Source organism: Lissotriton helveticus, chromosome 6 (assembly GCF_964261635.1).
Source record: "Lissotriton helveticus chromosome 6, aLisHel1.1, whole genome shotgun sequence".
Taxonomy (NCBI): Eukaryota; Metazoa; Chordata; class Amphibia; order Caudata; family Salamandridae; genus Lissotriton; species Lissotriton helveticus.
In genome coordinates, this window is record NC_136067.1 from 179,468,136 (window position 1) to 179,487,957 (window position 19,822).

The following is a 19,822-nucleotide window of genomic DNA, read 5'->3' on the forward strand; positions in this document are numbered from 1 at the left end:
TGGAACAATTCCTTCGTGCAACTATTGCACCAGCACAACCTTGCTGCAAATGCCACAAACTGCTGGATCTGCGGGTTGCTCCCGCATGCCACTGGACCCTCCATCCCCTTCATCCCTTCTCCTTTCTCAGTTCATGGCTCCTGCCTCGCCTGGTTGATCCTCTTGCAGGAAAGCCACAAGGTCAACGCCGCCTCTGGTCAAACAGTGTCACACTTCTACTATGGGTTCTGGCTGAACAAAACAGGAAGGACATCTGCCCCCTTTTGTCCTGTGACCTCAGGTTCCGCCTTCCATATGAACATCCCTGCAAAGGAATGAGTCGAAATGCAAGTGCTCCACAATCCAGCTAGACCCACCTTCTCCCACCTGCGGAAGCGAACGGCTGCCACTCTGACTGTGGCCCTGTCTGTCATCAATGTCACAGGTCTCGTGTGCCTCGAAGGCCAGGGAACACAGCTGATGGGTCACAGTTCCTGCCGAATCACCAGAACATTGGTCTCAGTTGATCACCCCTCCTTCGTTGCTTCTCCGAATATGTACTTTGTTTGTGGCATCAAAGCTTACACTTGGCTCCCGAAAGGTTGGAGGGGTACGTGCTACATCGCCTTCATTCTTCCCCCCACGTATGTGGCCCCAGCCTACCATCACCGGCAAAAGCGTGCCGGAGACATTGGACAAGCCGACTCCACCGGAGCACAGTTCCTGGATGCGGTGAAGGGACTTGTTCCTCTGTGGGGCCCAATGGCCAATAGCCGCGCTATCCGACACCTGACACAGGCAGTGGAAACAACCATTAACATCACGGCTGGCATCCTCGCTAACAACACGGCTGAGCTTCAGGCAGTCCGCCTAGTGGCTCTTCAGAACCGCCTTGTCCTAGATGTGGTTCTGGCCGACCGTGGAGGAGCATGCCGCATCATCGGCTCAAGCTGTTGCACCTACGTGCCAGATAACTCGCCTTCGGTCTACAAAGCAATCGAACACCTCCACAGACTATCCTCAGAGGTTCACCAGGAGCAAGAAGGATGGTCGCTTGGAAGTTGGTTTTGGGACACTTTGAAGGACTGGGGATGGAGGTTGTTTACATTTATACTGATACCAGTCATGATACTGTGTGGGTGTTGCTTAGGTATTCAATGTTTGCCACCTTTGTGTTCACTCATTTCTAACTGTATGTGCCCTAAGACTTTGGACTTTAGAACTGAGCACATGAGTCCCCTCTATGAGATCGAAATACGTGGTCTTATGGGGATAGATCCGAATTGACAAGCTGGCGAGACATGTTAAAAGGGAGGACTGTGGAATTTTAGTTCGTGAACTGAACATCATCTGCGCCATCTTGCCCATTCCCCAGACTCATGTATGAACATACACGACAGCCATTTTAGGTACCATGGTCTCCCTGTTCACGATCAATCATCAGCGCACTTCCCTGACCCTGCAAGCATCCCCCATGCACCCTGGCTGCCCCCGCGCTCACATGCACAAGTCATGAACCCTCCTCTTCCGCATGACTCTGCCTCTGGGAATCACACCCCGCGCCTGACCAACACCTCCTTTCCTTCCATGAATACCCCTCCTTTGATGACCCCTTCCTCTGAGCCCGATTGTCTGCACGGACCGCTGGTCATCCCTTGGCCTGAGGATACAGTTTATTGCCCACTACTGTATGCACTCGCCCCTCTCCAAAGGAGCTACTATTGATCATTACCTCCCCACCCCCTGAGACCCGATCAGGCGCACACATTCCAAAGGAAGCGGCGGAACACTCAGCTGCGTGATAGCCCCCTCCTATTGTATGGGGGTGAGGACCTCTACTGTAGCCACGTGTTGGAATGAGCCGGAACTGGGGGGATACCGGGGATGTCATTTTTCATTACTTCACAATGTCTTTATTGTAATAAAGAATGGTCACATGTCGTAAACCAGTGTATAAAAGGCCAGGCCTCAGAGAGGCTAGAGAGAGCACCTCGAGACGATACCTTGTTGTCCGATCTGATGTGTTCTGCTCCGTCGGAATAAAACTTGTTTCCTGTCTTCCTGTCTCCAGCGCCTGCCTCTTTATTGATAATCTTCGTAAGGTATTAGAGGCGTTTAACGCCGGGCAAAATTACTTAAGAAACATCGACTAAATCGCCTGACCATTTTCCTGACTTTCCTCACTAAGGCGTCTGAGAAAATTTGTATCAGCCAAACAAAATCCTCGTCCAGAGGCCATATAGTGACACCGTTGAAAGCTCTCAAGAACATCAACCATACGTCAAAATCAGCCCTCATTGCTGCTGAAATTCTGATTCTGTGATGTGGTAACTTGGCCCCAGACATAGTGAAGCCTAATCTTCTACAAAATGTTTTTCCTGCTTTTACCACACGGCAAGCAAAATTCAAATGCCCCAACAGACATTGAATTTAATTCAAGGTTAATTTCGGGGACAATTTGGCGTGTTCCAGCAAAACTATTATTTCTTTTACTTTTTTGTCTGGTAATCTTGCTTCCATTTTACCAGTATCTAGTTCAGTGCCTAGAAACACTAAACAATTTACAGGACCTTCCGTCTTCTCAGCTGCCAACGGTACCACTAGATTCTTAGCCAACAACTCAAAACTCCTTAAAGCTCTATCGCACTCTTGAGTACCCACTACACCAATGAATAAAAAATAATCGAAGTAATGAGTGACATTAACACGTCCTGTCTTGAATGAAAGCACCACTGAATGAATGTACTGAATGCGTCGAAAAGTTGGCAGGAAATGGCACAACCCATGGGCAATACCTTGTCCACAAAAAACTGATCATCAAAATGAATGCCAAGCAATTCAAAATCTAAAGGATGAAATGGTGAGAGCCTAAACGCTGATTTAATATCGCATTTAGCCAATTCTGCATTACTGCCCACTTTTCGTATCAGTCCCAAGGTTATGTCTATTGATGCAAATTGTACCGTGGTATCATCCTTTGCTATGAAATCATTAACAGAGCAACCTTGCGGCCAAGAAAGGTGTTGGATCATCCTAAATTCACCTGTTGCTTTCTTAGGTATTACCCCCAACGGGGATACAATGAGATCAGGTAACAGCCATGACAAAAGGGGCTAGCCTTTCTCCCTTCTGCAACTTCTGTCAATAGTTTTTGTCTTGCTACTTGTGGATACTCATTTGCTGACTTCAGATTCTTAGCGAATATACGACACCTAGGCCCCTGATAGCCCAATCTGAAACCCTCTTTAAACCACCATTCCAGTCTAGCTGCTTCTTCTCTGTAGGAGTATAATTTTAGCCAAAAGCTTAGCTTTTCCAAGTCAATTGGCATAGAAGTCGTTGTAACTAGGTTGAAATGTGTTGCCTCTGCCTTGAATGTTTGTTTGATCCCCAAAGCATTGTAAAATGGAATGCTTACCCCCACATTTTGAGCACTCGTGTTTGTACCGGCAAGGGCGCTTTTGGCAGTAACCTCTATTGAAATACCAGCAGGCACCTGAATTAGATGTTTGCGGTCTATTCCAAAATCCCCCTTTCCCCCCGAGGCGGGGTTAGCAAGGAAAGGCCAAGGCGAAACTGCCAAGCCGCAAGCAGTGTGCATCGTAGGAGGAGGTCTTTGGGGGTACATCAACTGCACCCATAACACCTTATCGACTTCGCCCCATGGTTTATCAGGGAAAAGGACCAACCTGGCTCGGAATTCCTCATCATAATGAAGCCAAGCAAAACCCCAATATTCCATATGAGCTTTCCCAATGGTGTCCATATATTTAAATATTGCTACTGCTCTTTCAGGGAATTTTTTTGCAATAGACACTTGCGAATAATAAAAATGCCGATGTCCACGTATCAATATTTGTAGGTACCCTGTGCCTTTTCGCTAACTTTCATGCCTACTCCCTAGACTCCTCCTTCGATTGAATCTCTGTGAAGTAGCTCAAACACATCCACAAACCATCCCTTCCTTATTTTATCCTTGGTCCCCTTGTTCAAATGTGCTCCTAACAGCATAGAAAGCCTCATGTACGGCTGACGTTTTAAACCTTCAGTTTTGGACTTCTCTTCCTTTTCTTTATCGCTTTTTTTCTGAGCCCTCAGACTTGGATAGATCAGCACAATCCTCATTTGCTTTGTGATCTTGCTTTGATTTATCTTTATTAATTTGTTTACTTAGCCCAGCATCATTTATCAAACAATCAGTCCCCACATTCTTATGCCCCACGTTAAATTCTGATGGCTTCGCTTTCTTCAGACATAATCTTTTACTTAACTCCCTTCCTTGGGTCTCACCTGTTCCTAATGTGTTGCCCATTTCTATCGCTGATCTTTTCGTTTTCTCCCAGTCTTGGCATCTTTTTCCCCTGCTGCGTCCAAACCAAGAATCCCCATTCTCTTTTTTCCTTTAACATACAATCTTTGGACACATTTTTAAACCCCCGCTTTCCCCCCACACACACACCGTCCTGTTACCATCCAGGGAAAATCGTGCTTTATTGTCATCGCAAATTTCCCCCTCTTCCAAATCTTCAATGTCCTTATCACACTCTACCACCCCTTCTTGTTGTAACTTCTTATTAAACGTGTTCCCATCCGGGCATTCGCCATCCCTCACCCCACCATCAAATACCTTCCAATCAATTTTACTTTCAAACTGTGATGAACGTCCAATGATGTAGGGAAGATTGCATCAAAATCTTCCCTCTCTTCAGCCTGGGCACCGCAGACCGTTTTTGACCTGCTCATTAAATTCTTGCTGCCCTTTGTATCTTTCTGCAGCGTTTTCCCAGCGTGGGTCAGCAATCCACTGAAACTTACTGACTCTGGAACCTCTTTTTCTTTTATATTTGCTATTCTTGGCTCTCTGTCTATTTCGCTAGGTACCCAAATCCATTTCCCCGAAAAGTCTGGTGCGTTAATATCTTTGCTAAGTGCTGCATATCATTTTTTTACCTCACCTTTGGCTTGAACAGTTTCTTTCTCTTGTCCTTCTGACTTCTTTTGTTTATTTATTTTGCTTCTATTATCTGAAAAATTCTATTCGCCTCAACCTTTGTCAAAACAGCCTGAGAATAGCTTGGCTGCAATATTTTGTCACCTGCTACACTGCATACCATAGGGGATAGAAGCCTTTCCACTGGTTTCATCAAATTCTCACTTTCTTTAACTTTAGACATTTCCCAAAGATAGGGATGATTTCTTTCTTAGTCAAATTCCTATCCGATTCATTAAAATTATCAAAAAGGCTATAATTCGATAAAAGCTCACCAGGGGGCAACGCTGAGCTTACTGGCGTTGTTTTACACTCCCCTTTAAATCTTCTGGCTCCTTTAAGGAGCTTGCCACTCCTTGAATTATAGGCTTGCCCCTCCCTCGCCTCACAATTGCAGAGGCACTGAGCAATGAGGAGGTAAGAGGAGACTTTCCCATTCTAATCTCGCCTGCATCCTTGCGCTTGAAGCTGACTGACCTGGGGGAGGCATCGGTAGACGAATATGCCAGAACTGCGATGGATACGCTGTCGGCCGCAATGCGCTTTGTATGTTCTAAACCAGTCCAAACCTGCAAAAGCACACCAGGCGGTAACAAATCCTCTCTTCCCGCGTCACAGAATACTTTTAAGCCTCCCTGACTGCTGCGGCTGACTCTGCCATCAAAACGTTTAACTAATTTATATTTGCAGTGCAAAATTTCGACAGCATTTGAATAGTAGGTCCTACCTCACCGCCTACTCCTGCCTTTGCTAACGAACTCCAATGGTCGCGTTCTAACTGCCTAAGCCTGCGCACCGCCAATCACAACACCTGTCCTACACTGTTCCAATCACCCGAAGCTGCCCAGGGGTGGAGATTCTGCGAACGCCACTCCCAGGAGCCCCCATTGTCAACAATTTCCAACCCTTGGTTGGGGGAGGTGAGGCAGGTGTTAGTGGGTGAAGCAGCCACCAGCTGGGGAAGCCGCCTACAGAGCCGAAAGCGCATGGCGGCAGGGCGAATTACTCCCATCACAGGAATCTGATCTATTACTGTGTCTGTGTAGGCCCTCTTGCTGCTACCCAGGCCATGTCTGCCACACTTCCTCTGGGTCCCTGCGCATGTCCCCCCACAGGTGCCCTGTCTTGGAACTCACAGGTAAATAAGTGTCCCTTCGAAAAGGTACTGCTCGATCCTCCAGGGATAGAGGAGGCTGGGGGGTTCATAAGTGCATATGATGGTAAGTCTCTCAAGTGCAGATTGCTGAGAGAGTCTGATATGTGACCAACCCGTTGCTATGGGTCGGAAGGGAAAGAGATGCTTCATCATCGGGCTCACCCCAACTCCTAAGGGTCAGGCGGGCTCAACCATTTTCCAGGGAGCACTTAGAGTTATGGTGTATGGGGGCGTCTGGTTTTTTTTGGGGGGGATAATCGATTTTATTATCATTTTGAAAAATAAACTAGTGACCGCACATACATTACAGAGTGATGCAAAGTCTGCCCAGAAACCACAGCCATGGTAGGAATAATCAGGCAAGCCACCCAAGCCGGAAAGCAGTACAGGGTTACATGGTAAAGCCAATATGGTAGGTTTAAAACAATAGTTTCAACCATTTGCTCCAGACCCTGTGGAATTCCAAGGTTGACTACCAGATATACTGGTTGCTTCGGGCCGCCTGTCCCTGGTCTCTTGTTCTGCTCTTGGTGTTGGTTCTATCCAGCTATTCGGCTTGCCACTGTACTAGTCATCCTCTCCGGCCACTTCTCCCACGTCGGCCACCATACCCTACAAAAATGTTGGTTATGGTGATTTTGTTGGTAGAATAGTATGTTCTGTGGCATGGGTGGGCCTTGGTATGGTGGGGGGATGTAACCCCCTGGCCAGTACATCATCTGTTGGTTGTAGACGGGTAACAACCAAACTGACAATACACTACCTTGAAAAAAATCACACCGACACGGACATACAATGGAGCATTATAGAAAAAGTCACACCCACCAATCGGACACAAAAAACACAGTTACTAAAAGAACAGAGATGTGTACATCGTCTTAAGACCCCCATATTGGGCCTTAATGACGACTTACCATGGAACCAGCTAAATAACCTGAATAGATTATACTAAGCGAACTGATACACATTGGTGAGAATTTCTTGACCCTGCCATTTCAAACTCTAATGTGGGTCAATACTGTTCTGTCTTTCAAAATACTACTAGAAATAACCACAGTAGAGCAAGCTCGATATGACTGTCGGGCCCTACTCTGATAAAGGATACACTGGTCCCATAGCACCAGTAAGTTTACTGCAGTCTCTGCGGCCCCAGATTATGTTAATTTCACAAGACCTGGTTGGCTATGTCCGCTACACGCCTGAGTGAGATATTCAAGAGGTTATTCCACATATTGGGTGAAGTTACAGTAATAGCATTGTAACACGAGGCAGTGCTGTAAGGTGTAAATACTATATACACGTGCCTCGCCTCCGGGCCCAGTGCACGTGACTGTACTCGTGCAGCCACCGGCGCTTTGTCAAAATAAATGAGGAGTGCGCCCATCATGACAAACTAGCGTGTCATGACGCGGCTGCCACAACATAAGCCGAGCCCCCGACAGGGCCCAATCACTAGATAGCCTTTGACAGGAGGGCGTAACCAGCCACTCCCAGGGACCTGCCGGCAAAGCGTGCGAACATAGGCATTTGATGGCGATAACTCCACATAGCATTTGGACAAGCCAGGGAGCAGTGCAGCAAGTATGTTAAAGCAGGGCAGGACCTTTGACAAAGTAAGTGATCCCTGTCCAGCATAAACGAGATGCCACAGCATAGGCTTGTGGTAGACCATGGAGTTCGTTTTATTGCACATCCCGGCAATTTTACAAATTCTCAATAACGATATGGCCACTATTTCCTTACCTATAGTGTGTGACTGCAAGGCCTCCCTCCTGTGCTCCCTTGAGAACCAAAAGCCCTGATTACATGGGGTCAGTGCCTTTGATTTTACAAACCATGACTTAGATACAAGTGTGTATGATGAGGTGAAATGATACAAAATGTATGTTTATTGTGAACGAAATAATTCATGTATGCACAACCCATTGCACTTGTGAAAGTCACAGTAGTACGCATGATATGAAAAGCATGACCCATGTGTTAGTACACCGTAGCAGCATGTTTTGAAGTTTTTGTGGGGTGACAAAATACAACCCCAACACCGTCACAGCAACGGCTCCAAAGGGGACCACTTGAAGATGGTAATTGAACGTCAATAGCACTTTCCTAAAGTGAACATAATGACAAATGTAAATTATGTCTCCTTGTTCGTATATAGGTAATTCCTCATCTGCAGCAGGTGGCAAGTATTAGGCTTGTTACTATTTTTCACACCTAGATGTGCCCCATGCGAATTGCGTACACACACTCACGTCTTTGGGGGAAATAACCTCTTTACATCCTACCCTGACGAAAGCCCAGGACTTATTTAGGCCATTAAGGAGGGCTGAAACATGTTGGTGCCTATTCTAGGGTCATAGGACCATCCCATCCTGATACCCAATTATAGTGTTTTTAATCTTCCCTCCCACTTTATCAATAAAGAATAATTTGGGATTTGGTGAGGAATTTTATCTTTAACGGTACACCCCCATGCATCATATCTCTAAGTGCTCCCTGGAAAATGGTTGAGCCCACCCCAACCTTTAGGATTTGGGGTGAGCCCGATGATGAAGCATGTCACTACTATAATGAGTGAGGGCTATATAAAGAAAAGGGTCTTATTCCTTTCCCACCCGTAGCAACTGGTTGGTCACATAGCAGACTCTCTCAGCAATCCGTGACTTGAGAGACTTATCATCACACACTTAGGAACCCCCCTGCCTCCTCTATCCCTGGAGCATCGAGCAGTACCTTTCCGAAGGGACACTTATTTAGTATTATTTTATTTATTTGTTTATTTGCAAAGTTTTATATAGTGCTGGCTAGACCCAGAGGTATCAGAGCGCTTTACATGAGGATCAGCAAGTAACAGGAAACAGTTATATCATTTGAATCAGCGAGTTATCGGTTACATAGTTACATCCGTTTGAATCCAAGAAACACAGAGGGAGAAGAAGGGGGAGGCAAAGGAGACATGGACAGGGAGATGAGGCAAACAATGTCAGATGACCGGCTGGGTAGGTGACGGCCAAGGGGCCAGACTCCTCTATAGCTGCATAGGACAGCACCACTGGGCATCGGCCAAGGTTGCTTGGGCTCCGCTGTAGGTATCTACATCAGTTGAATCAGCGAGTTACAGGATACATAATTACATCAGTTAGAATCAAAAGAATCACTGAGGAGGGAGGAAGGGGAGGGAAGAGACACTAACGGGAGAGACGAGGAAAACAATGTCAGATGACTGGCTGGGTAGGTGACGGCCAAGGGGTCAGACTCCTCTATAGCTGCATAGGACAGCTCCACAGGGCATCGGCCAAGGTTGCTCGGGCTCCGTGGTAGGTACAAACAGTTTTGGTATCCGCCCAGGGGGCGTCATCATAGTTCCATCGAGCCCACCTCTCTCTACCCTTCTGGGACCTGTCTGGTCCCATGATCTTGTGTGATTTGCCCAGTCTTGGAAACCATTTAACAGTATCATTAGAGGTTCAGACGCTCTGTTTTCTACATTTCAGCAGCAGGTGTCGCCACTTAAAGGCTGGGATTAAAGTATTGATATTATGGTCTCTGGAACCTTTTTACAACGCAGCAATTTTGTTTAGGGCCATCTATCACCCCAGTAATAATTCCTTCTACGTTTATTTTACCTGTAGGGATAGTTTTTACCAAAAAATTATTTCTTGACCTGTTATTGTTTTTGGAGAATGAATGTTTCACTGCCACTAATTCGATGTTTACATGCTCACCGTTCTAATCCACCTTAATAGCTCGCATTCCATTTGGTGAGATTTGGTGATGATCGGAGCTAGATGTAATTACTCAGATTTTTCTTCAAGGGACTTCCACTATGGAAACACTATCCAGTGGCTATGATTCACAAGTCACTGAGAAAGCTACATGTAAAGCTCTATCTCTTAAGGGAGAGGCCTTTTGGTACTGAAAGAGAGACACCAAGAAATGAAGCGACAGTATAGTTTTCAAAATGTGCTCAGTACCTTAGAAATATTTTGACAAAACAATGGAATATTACTGCATATAGAGTGCAACTTCAATGAGACACTGCAGGATATATTTGTCAAGGTTAGGTCTATTAGAAAAAAGTCTTACACAGAGCCGTTTTGAAGCGAACTAGTTCGCATGACAATTAGTTGGCTTTTGTCCTTTGGAAAATGAATAATGTGATTTATGTATACATAAAAATAAAATCATTCATATGCAATACTGCAGTACGAAAAATAAATGAAGTCCTCCATTAATTGTCAGATTTCGTAGTTTATGCACTAACATATCTATGTATTATTTGTATTACATTGGCGATATTAGAGAATTACTACTTATGAGATGGAATGTTGTATTATTCTTTGTTTACATACTAAATCATCATGTCGTCTGAGCACACAAGGAGGATTACGTGTATTTTTTTTTAATGAATGTGCTTTGCTGCTTTTTATGATATATTGTATTTTAAATTAGCTGCTAGGCCGTAACTCTTTTTACATTTCTAATTATGAATTACCGGTTTACTTCAGTTAGATATGTTATACCTTTGAGAAGTCAAATATAAGATCTTATCAGGAATAAAAGTGCCAAACTGTTTATTACCTTGAATACACTGCCCTGCTGAGCTAGGATCAAATCTAAGGCATTTTGTTGTGTATAAGCAGACTACGCTTTCCAATCGTTTCTTCAGCGATGTGAGAAAGGGCGACAGTGGAGTCATAAGACAATCTTTCAAACAGCTGGGATTCTTTTCCTTTCTGTACTACTTTTAGAACTGTGCCTATTGGAGGGATCATTGCTGAAAAAATATCTAAAGGGTCCTCCCTGGCATCCTTCCTTTGACCGTAAAAGTGGATTTTTCAGTTGTTTTGCATGATATATTTGTGGGAACGCCTAAGCTAAATAACAGTATGTACTCCAACCGACTGGTAATGAGTAATAAGCTTTCTTTCCGTAGCTATAGGAGATATTTCTATAACTTCTTACTTTGTTATACCGCATAGAATTCTTGGCCATGTTAAAATGGGCATGCAAATACAAAGAGGGGCTGCCCTTTCATGCCGCAAATACAGAACTGGTTGGGTTAGTAGTGAAGCTTTCGCCCTTGATACTGGTTCATTATAAAACCACAACACCCCATCTTGTAGTTATGGTAAACTGTCTACTATTATTTTGATATTCTAACATTTTTTATTTTTTTTGGGAGCGCCTACATTGTACACCTTTTAAGCATTGTTCACCTAGTTTGTTTTCATTTCTCGCCTAATCCTTTAGATTTTTTACCTCTAGCGAAATATTCTGGATACCTATGAATGAACAAAGATAGGTATATAATGCATGCTAACGGAAAAAAGAGGTCTTTGCGCATAAGTAATACCCTCTGTTGGGTGTGCACAGAAGTGCACACCCAACAAACAGTTTGATACATTTACTGTCAAGGTGTAGGTCTGGACCAGCTCGACATACGTTGTCTCGGTATTCATTTTGATGCTGTGTGCGTATGTCGTTCATATCACTTTGTTCAATTTTACAGGGCATCGTTGGGGTGGAGGACCTACCGTACCCTAATGGGTGAATCATTAGCATCCGCCATGCCAAAATCAGTCTGATGGTGCAGGTATCAAATGCCGCCCCAGTGGTGACTGTCTAATGCCACGGAGCTCCATTTTCTTCTTTGGAACTCTTTCTTTTGCTGGCTTCTTGTAACTAGAGTGTTTTTCTAACCTGCTGACACTTGCAGCAATTCTTGGCTGGAACAGTTTTTGCAGTGGTTCCAGAGTCTTTGATTGTAACTCCTGCACCAACGTCAGCAGCGTTTCACATTTTAGAATAGAATTGGTAACCAAAAGGACCTGCTATGGCCTGTCCACCTTGGTTGTAGACTTTTTTTTGCCCTTCACTAGAATCTAATCTCCGGGCTGCGAACAAATAGAGCAGCAGCTGTTGGGAATGAAGCAGCTTGTTGGGCATGATGAGACACAGAGCTCACCACATCAGATAGTATCTTACAATAGTCCAGGATGGAAACATCAGTTATTGCAACAGTGTAGCAGTTAATATACCAGGACCTCTCATTGATCTTCTCATTGGAACGGCATGTGGCGACAGACCTATTTGGAGTGCATCAGATTCTCATTAGCACCGGAGGCAGGGCATCAGGCCTCTTCAAGGAGGTTGACGAACATTATTTCCCAGCGTGTTTGTTATTACAGTATTAAGTGTCTCCACTAGGCCAGAGGATTGGGGGTTATGTGCGCAATGCACTCTCAGAGTAATGCCCCCAGTTGTCACAGATTAGTTTAATCATTTCTTTCTTGGAATGTCCTTCTTGGTCTTTCTTAATGAACATCAGTACTCTGTACCGTGGAATCAGTTCCTTCAGCAACAACTTTTCCACGGTTCATTTGATCACATCTGCGTTGGCTGTGCCTCCAAGTATTTCAAGAACATACAAATTGCAATCAAGACATATCGGTATTCCCCACAGGGAGCTGGAAGATCTATGAAAGCAATCTTAAAAATGGTCCATAATATGAAGGGGAGTGACTCATAACCACAGTTTTTCCCTACATGATTCTTTTAGACATCGTGAGCAGTAATCCTGAGCACCCTCTCAAAAACTTTAATTCCGCAATATTCTCTGGAAAGTAACTTATATTGCATCTCTTTTTGAATTAGTTTTTGGGTCACCCTCAGTTGGCTTACAATGAAATACTTCATAACTTTAAAGTTCTGGGCAAAGCCTACTGTGCTTTATATGGTCCTGCTTCAAAATTCATTTCCAGTCTCATTTACATCACCAGCTGAGGGAGCACTCCCAGATCCACTTCAGGTCTTCTTCTCACAGTTCACAAATTCTGTTGTGCTCGCGTAGTCACGTGCAGCTCTCGGTGCTGGTTTCCTCTGTCTGCAATGCACTTCCTTTGAATCTTCTCATGACCTTACTCGAAGCTTTGGTTATGTTTACTCCCTGCACTCAATAAGTAGCCTTAAACATAATATAATGTAAAGGATTGATATGGGATGGGGAAGTTCAGGATCAGGTCCATGGCTTTGAAGACTGGCCCAGACTTTGAAAAGTATTTGGAGCAAATATGGATTTCCAGCAACGTTTTCATTTAACTTGGTTGTTAAAACCTGATGTGGACTGAAGGAATTAGAATTTCCCAGTGAGGGATGATATTATAGACAAAGGGGACCAAGAGAAAGGATCCACTTTAATCAAAGCTGGGGGAGAAGCAACAAAGGAATGAGTACCACCACCTTTACATTTTACTAACTGTAAGGGACTACATGTGATAGTAATCAATAAGCAACTAGCTTGCACACTGAAAGTTAAATGAGTCGTTGGAAGTTGAAAATTGAAGACAGCAGGAGATATTATCGATTGGTTGACGTTTTAGAAGAAGTGCGCTACAGTTCAGAAATCAATTTAAGACTACATATTTGAAACTCTGTTAGATTGTAAGTACCTTATTTTGTAAATGTTCACTATTCAGTACTTGTATTTTTATGTCCTGTCTATGTCCTGTCTTGGACACTATCTTCAGAGCTTAGTAACCATGAACATGTTATGTGAATTCTTTAAAATACATTGTACTAAAAATGTAAGCTAGATAAAGTAACAGATAAGCATTACATAAACTAATTTTTTTATATTTGATCAGGTACTGGGATTCCCTTTTAGCAGCTGTGAAAGGAGGAGACAGGGTAGCATCGAACAGCGGAGAGCAGCTGATGAAGCTGGGAGACCTCTCTGTCCTACGGCTTCTTGAAGCTCTGCTCCAGACTTTACCCCATCTTTTACTGCAAGCTTATATTTATCTGGCACTAGAAGAAACTGACCTTTTTCCAGGTAGGACTCGAACTTTAAACAGCATTAAAGCATACAATATAATTTGATTAAAGATGTCTCTGAGGATGACTGGATCATGAACTAAATTGCAATAGTTGGGCCAAAACACACAGAGCCTTGTCTAGAGGTTGCGCCCAAATCACCACTTTCACACACAAATGTAACTTTACAATTTATAGGCTCACATCTACAGTTTCATGAAGTAACTTTATTGGTCCAGAGGTGTGGAATATAATAAAATATCTACTTGTCCATGGGGCAGGTTGCTTCACAAATGTACTTGTCCTGTAACAAAATCCACTTGCCCCTTTTGTGTCATGTAATGCAGCAACATATTATGGCAGCAATCTCATTATATAAGATCTCTGATATAGCCTCTCTGATTATACCAGGCTCATACCATAGTTGGCAGAACCTTTCTTCTCCTGTGCAGAGCCCTCTGTGCCCACCTAGAGATGTACCTATGATAATGGAAAAACCCTCCCTCATGGCCACTCCAAGCCAGTTCTGGGGGCATTTGCTCTCCTACTATAATTGGTGCCTGGCTAGTTAGCAGGACAATAGAGGGGGCAGCCCCAACTGTGAGCTGCATTTGCTTGTCACAGGGTAGGCACCCTTAGAAGTTAATTAAGTTCCTGGACAGAGCCCAGATGGCCATCATGGTAGGGGAACATCAGCCCTTGTCACTTTGTGAGAAAATGAGTCCTTGAATATTTTCTCTACCCACTCCCAAACTGAAGTTTAACATTATAGGGTATAATGCAGTTCAGTGCATTTCTATGGGAGAGAGCCATGCCACAGGGAAAAAACGACTTTGCGTGTTTTTCAGTGCCAGGTCCTGTGAAACATATATACACATGGCCTACTTTTGAAATACCATGCATCCTGCCCTAGAGCCATTTAGGTCCTAACTTAGGGTTGACGTTGAGGTATTAAAAAGGAAGGTTTATGCCTGGCAGATGGTTTATATTGCCAGGTCGAATTGGCTGTTTTTAAACTGTGTATCCAGGCTGCAGGTGCAGGCCTGGAAGTAAGTTTTGCATTGCTACTTTAGTGGTGGCACTATGTGCTGAAGTCCGCTAGTGACATTTATCTTACACCCCCAGGGTGCACTTTTGTGGCATATACTAGGAACTTCTAGCCAAGTTAAATATGCCAATTGGGACTGTAGCCAATTTTAACATGTGTTAGTGGTCTGAGAATAGGCACTGTGGCCTGGTTAGCAGTGTCCCAGTTCAGAGTAAAAAAAACAGCAGCATCAGTCCAGAAAAATTGCATTGACCATACAAAAAGAGCAATTTTCCTACACCCCCACGCCCTCCCTGTCAAAATACATTTGTTATCCCAAGCAAAATCCATTTTTATGTGCCAGATAGCAGTTTCCTTACAAAGTACTCGAATGGTGCTGAATCAGATTGGCCCATTTGGAGCCTACTAGTACATTACGAATGAAAGGCTGACCTGCGTGCTGAACAATACTAGCGAGTTTCCTAGAGGAGGTCATGTTGGAATTTAAAGTATCACTTTAGCACTCATTACTGCACAAACTCATATTGTCACAAGTGAGATAAGCATAGAGGATCTGTGGATGAAGTCTACACAGCACACCTACTGCCACATGCTAGCATTTACAGTGCAGTACCTATGGAGGTCATCATGCTTTCTGTGATGACCAGGGCCGAGTGGTGGTCAATGCAGGAGTGTTGCTTGATAGTGTGCAAAGGGGTCATAGGAAAGGCTGACATTGTGCACGATTGTCACCTGAAATGCAGCTCCGCATCCTCAGCATGCTTTCTGTGAATAAGGGCTTGGAGTGGGAGCAGGGTACTTGCTGGTACAATTTTGGTCTCAAAAAGCATACATTGCCATAGGAGTCCCTCGCACTGAAGGGAACTACTTGTTTACAGATGTGCTCCGTGTGGAGGGGCAAAATGCCATCATTCACAGTAAAGTTCGCCAGTGGATGAAGTAGTATGACCGTTTTTCCCATGCTGTAATCTATTGTGAGTGAAACAAACGTGAATGACACAGCAACAGACCAATAAGTGAAGACTGGCTGAAAGCCTCTATGAGTATATCATATATATAATTTTAGTATTATCAAAATGTCTTGGCTAGCATCAGACCTAAAATGCAGGATCAGTAGCTGTACTATGGTATCCTAGTGTTAGCCCGTCAGAGTTATTCTTGCTACAGTGATAAACGACTTGTGGAGTTTTTTTAACTGCAAGGGCATGTAAGATTTAAGTAGACATGATATACTTTTTAAAAACTATACTAGACTTCTAAGTATTAAAAAAGGAAGGTTTGGGCCGGGCAAAAGACTTATTTTGCTATGTCAAAATGTCAGTTTCTGATAATAAATCAATTACTGGAATTGGCGCAGACACCATGAGAGGGGAAGAATTGTCTGAGAGACACTACGAGTCCCCCAGCATGCATAGAAGGCACTACAGGCTGAAGTTGTAGGCCTGATACATGTCTTACAGTGCCACTTGGGTGATTGGCACAATGCAGCCCACTTATAGCATTTAATTTACAGGCCCTGTGTACATGTAGTATTATATACCAGGGACGTATAAGTAAATCAAATGTGCCACTTAGGTGTATACCAATTTTACCATGTTTAAGGGAGAGAGCAGAAGCACTATACCACAGAGTCCTAATGCCAACGATAATGGGTTGTACAAAAACAGGGTAGTGAAGGCAAAAAAGTTGAGGAATACCAAACCAAAGATATCTGGTCTAACTTGTACTCCCCCTCCGCAGAAAGCAGGGAGAACTACCCACCTTCATGGGAGTTCTCATCGCTAAGACAGAAAAAACTGGAAAGACCGCCAGCACTGGCATGGTTATTCCCAGGGCAATATTCCACCGTAAAGTCCATTCCCTGTAAAGAAATGGACCACCTCAACAATTTGGGATTCTCACCTCTCATCTGCATCAGCCCTTTGAGGGATCTGTGGTCTATCTGAACGTGGAAGTGAGTCCCAGACTAGTATGGTCTTCAGTGCCTTCCAATGCCTCTGTTCCCTGAGAAGTAATCTGTGGGTGATGAATGCCACAGGTTGAGCCACGCCCTCATCGTTCAGCTGTGACAGAACAGCCCCAGTGCCATGCTGTGATCCATCTGTCTGAATTCTTTAGCCAAGTCCAGTGCCTTGAGCACTGGCGCTATGCACATTGCCGTCTTCAAGGTATTGAATGCTTCTGCACACCTTTGTCCAGATCACCTTTTTTTCGGCTGCTTCTTAGTAGCCAACTTTGTTAAAGGGGCAACAGGAGTGCCATATCCCCTAACAAATCTCCTGTAATAGCCGGTGAGGCCTAAGAAGGCTGTCACCTCATTCTGGGTCTTGGAGGGCTCTCAAGCCAGGACAGTTTGTATCTTAGGCTGAAGGGGCTCCATTTTGCCCCCACAGAATTGGTGGCCCAGGTATACAACTGATCCTGCCCTCTCTGGCACTTACTGGCCTTGATAGTTAGCCCTGCCCTCTGCAAGGCCTGAAGCACTGCCCAAAGCTGGTACAGGTGGTCATCCCAGCTAGTGGTGAAGAAAGTGATGTTCTCTAGGTAGGTGGTGCTGAAGTTCTCCAACCAGGGTAGGTCCTGGTTGACCGACCTCTGGAAGGTGGCATGGGCATACTTCCATCCAAAGGCCATCAATCTACTCTGCATTAAAAGTGTCTGTCTGGGTTAGAGAAGTAGGACATCACACTAGTCCCTCACAATTAAGGCAACCTGCCAGTACACTAACGTCGGGTTGAAAGTACTTGGCAGATACCAACCGATCAATGAGCTTATCAGTTCAGGGATGGGGTGACTGAGTTGAGCCCTATGTAATCCACATAGAAGCGGAGTTTTCAGATGGTGTGGTAAGGGGGGAGGTGGGTTGTTGGAGTACACAATCACTCGTAACTCCAGCTTCTTGGACAACTCATCCTGGATACTGGCTCTCACTTTATCAACTAGACTGCAGTTTTTATTCTTCACAGGCATGCTTGTCGTCTCATGGTTGCATCAAGTGGCAGCCTGGGGGTAAGTGAGAACAGCGAGAAGAATTGCTCCAGCATCTGCCATTCTCCCGCTCCTGGCATGGAGTCAGAGAGAGGAAGAGTTTCACGCCCTCTACTGAACCATCTTTGTCTTGAGAGGAGAGCTGGGAAAGGTTTTCTCTTCTCCTTACCGCCATCTGTCATTAAGGGCATCGTGAATTTGAACCTCTTGAGTGGGGCTTGAGGCAGTTGGCATGCAGGACCCTCAAATGGGTTCCTGGGGTCTGGAGGTCCACTAGGTAGTGACTTCCCCTTCCTGCTCCTTAACCTCATAGGGCCCAGTCCACAAGTCCTGTTTGGCCCGGGGCTCCACTTGATCCACCGCCCACACTTTTTGGCCATGTTGAAACTCTACCAAGTAGCCTTCTGGTCATGCCAGAGCTTCATGTATTCCTGGTGGGCCTCCAGGTTCTCTGGCCTTTTTCCTAAGGGAGTTCATCTGAGTCCAGAAATCTAATATGTAGTTTACTAAATTTATTGGGGGGGGGGGTGTTTTTGAGGGCTGGCTCCCACCCCTTCTTCACAAGGCTGAGGGCCCTCTAACAGGCTGGCCATAAGAAGTTCTAAGGGGTTGAAATTACTCCAGCCTGAAATGCGGAACTACAGACAAGCAGAAAAAATTGTTAATAAACTGTACAAGTTGTATTTGGAGGCCGACTGGAGGGCTATGTAATAATAAATCAATTACCGGAGTTGGCGCAGCCCCCATGAGAGGGGAAGAATTGACTGACATATCCGCTCATACATCCATACAGCAACTCACACAATGAGTAAGTCGCCCATCGAGCTACTCGCACACTTACTCACTTACAGATACAGTCAATAACACAGCCACTTACTCACCCATACAGCTAGAGACATACCCACTTACTCATACAGATACTAATACGTACTCACTGACCTATACAGTCAATGACACAAGCACAGATTCTCCTATACAGCCACTCTCACATTCATTCTCACCCATACAGTCACTCATATACCTCATCACTCACATAGACTGCCTTTCACATACCTAGTTGCTCACCCATATACCACTGACATATCCACTCACCCACCCACACAACCATACACACATTCACTCACCCATACAGCCCCTCACACACGCACTCACTAATCCATACAGCCTCTGACTCATCCACACAGCAGTGGCGGCTCCTCTGCTAAGGTGGAGGAGAGTCGCCCCACTGCTCTCAGAGCAGTGTAAAAGGAAAAATAATATGATCATAACAGAAGTCAATGTCATTTTATTTCTAGTATCTTCCAGCCAGGTTAGGGCGGGCAGGGCTGGGCTCCAGTGACGTAGACGGAGGAGGAGTGGTTGCTGCTGCATGATGTGCACATGACAGTTTGGCCAGCTGTCTTTGGCCGGCCAAACATTCATGCATACCTTGCATTTTCTTCACCTGGCTGTAATTCACAGCCTGGGTGGAGAGGCTGTCAGTCCCCTTCTGAACGTCGAATCACAGCACTCAGACCAATCACAAGGCTGCTGTCATGGTGACAGCAGGGTCGTAATTGGCTTAAGGGAGCCTGGGTGCTGCCGGGAGCCAGCAGGACTTCGAGGACTAAGAAGAGGCTGCAGCTGGTCACTGGCGAAATGACAAACAGGTAAGTCTTTTATTTCTTTCTAACCCTTCCTACCCGATCCCCCGCCACTGTTACCTACAAGCCGCCACTGCAATACAGGCAGTCACACACCCCATCACCCACCCAGGCGCTCAGAAACCCATACAGGTACCTTCAGAAGAACGACGATCCACCACCACCAGCAACAGGTTGCTCGAAGAAGCTGGAACAAGATCACA

The 19,822-nt window shown here is 45.0% G+C and overlaps 1 protein-coding gene across 2 annotated transcripts in view; it reads left to right on the forward strand.

The window, feature by feature from the left end:
- Nucleotides 1-19,822, forward strand: part of XKR5 (XK related 5) — a 239,582-nt gene that overhangs the window by 100,518 nt on the left and 119,242 nt on the right. For both annotated transcript variants that reach the window (XM_078647583.1, XM_078647584.1), the window contains exon 3: nt 13,772-13,959. In XM_078647583.1, coding sequence (XP_078503709.1) covers nt 13,772-13,959 — 188 coding nt within the window. The remainder of the gene's footprint in view (nt 1-13,771; nt 13,960-19,822) is intronic.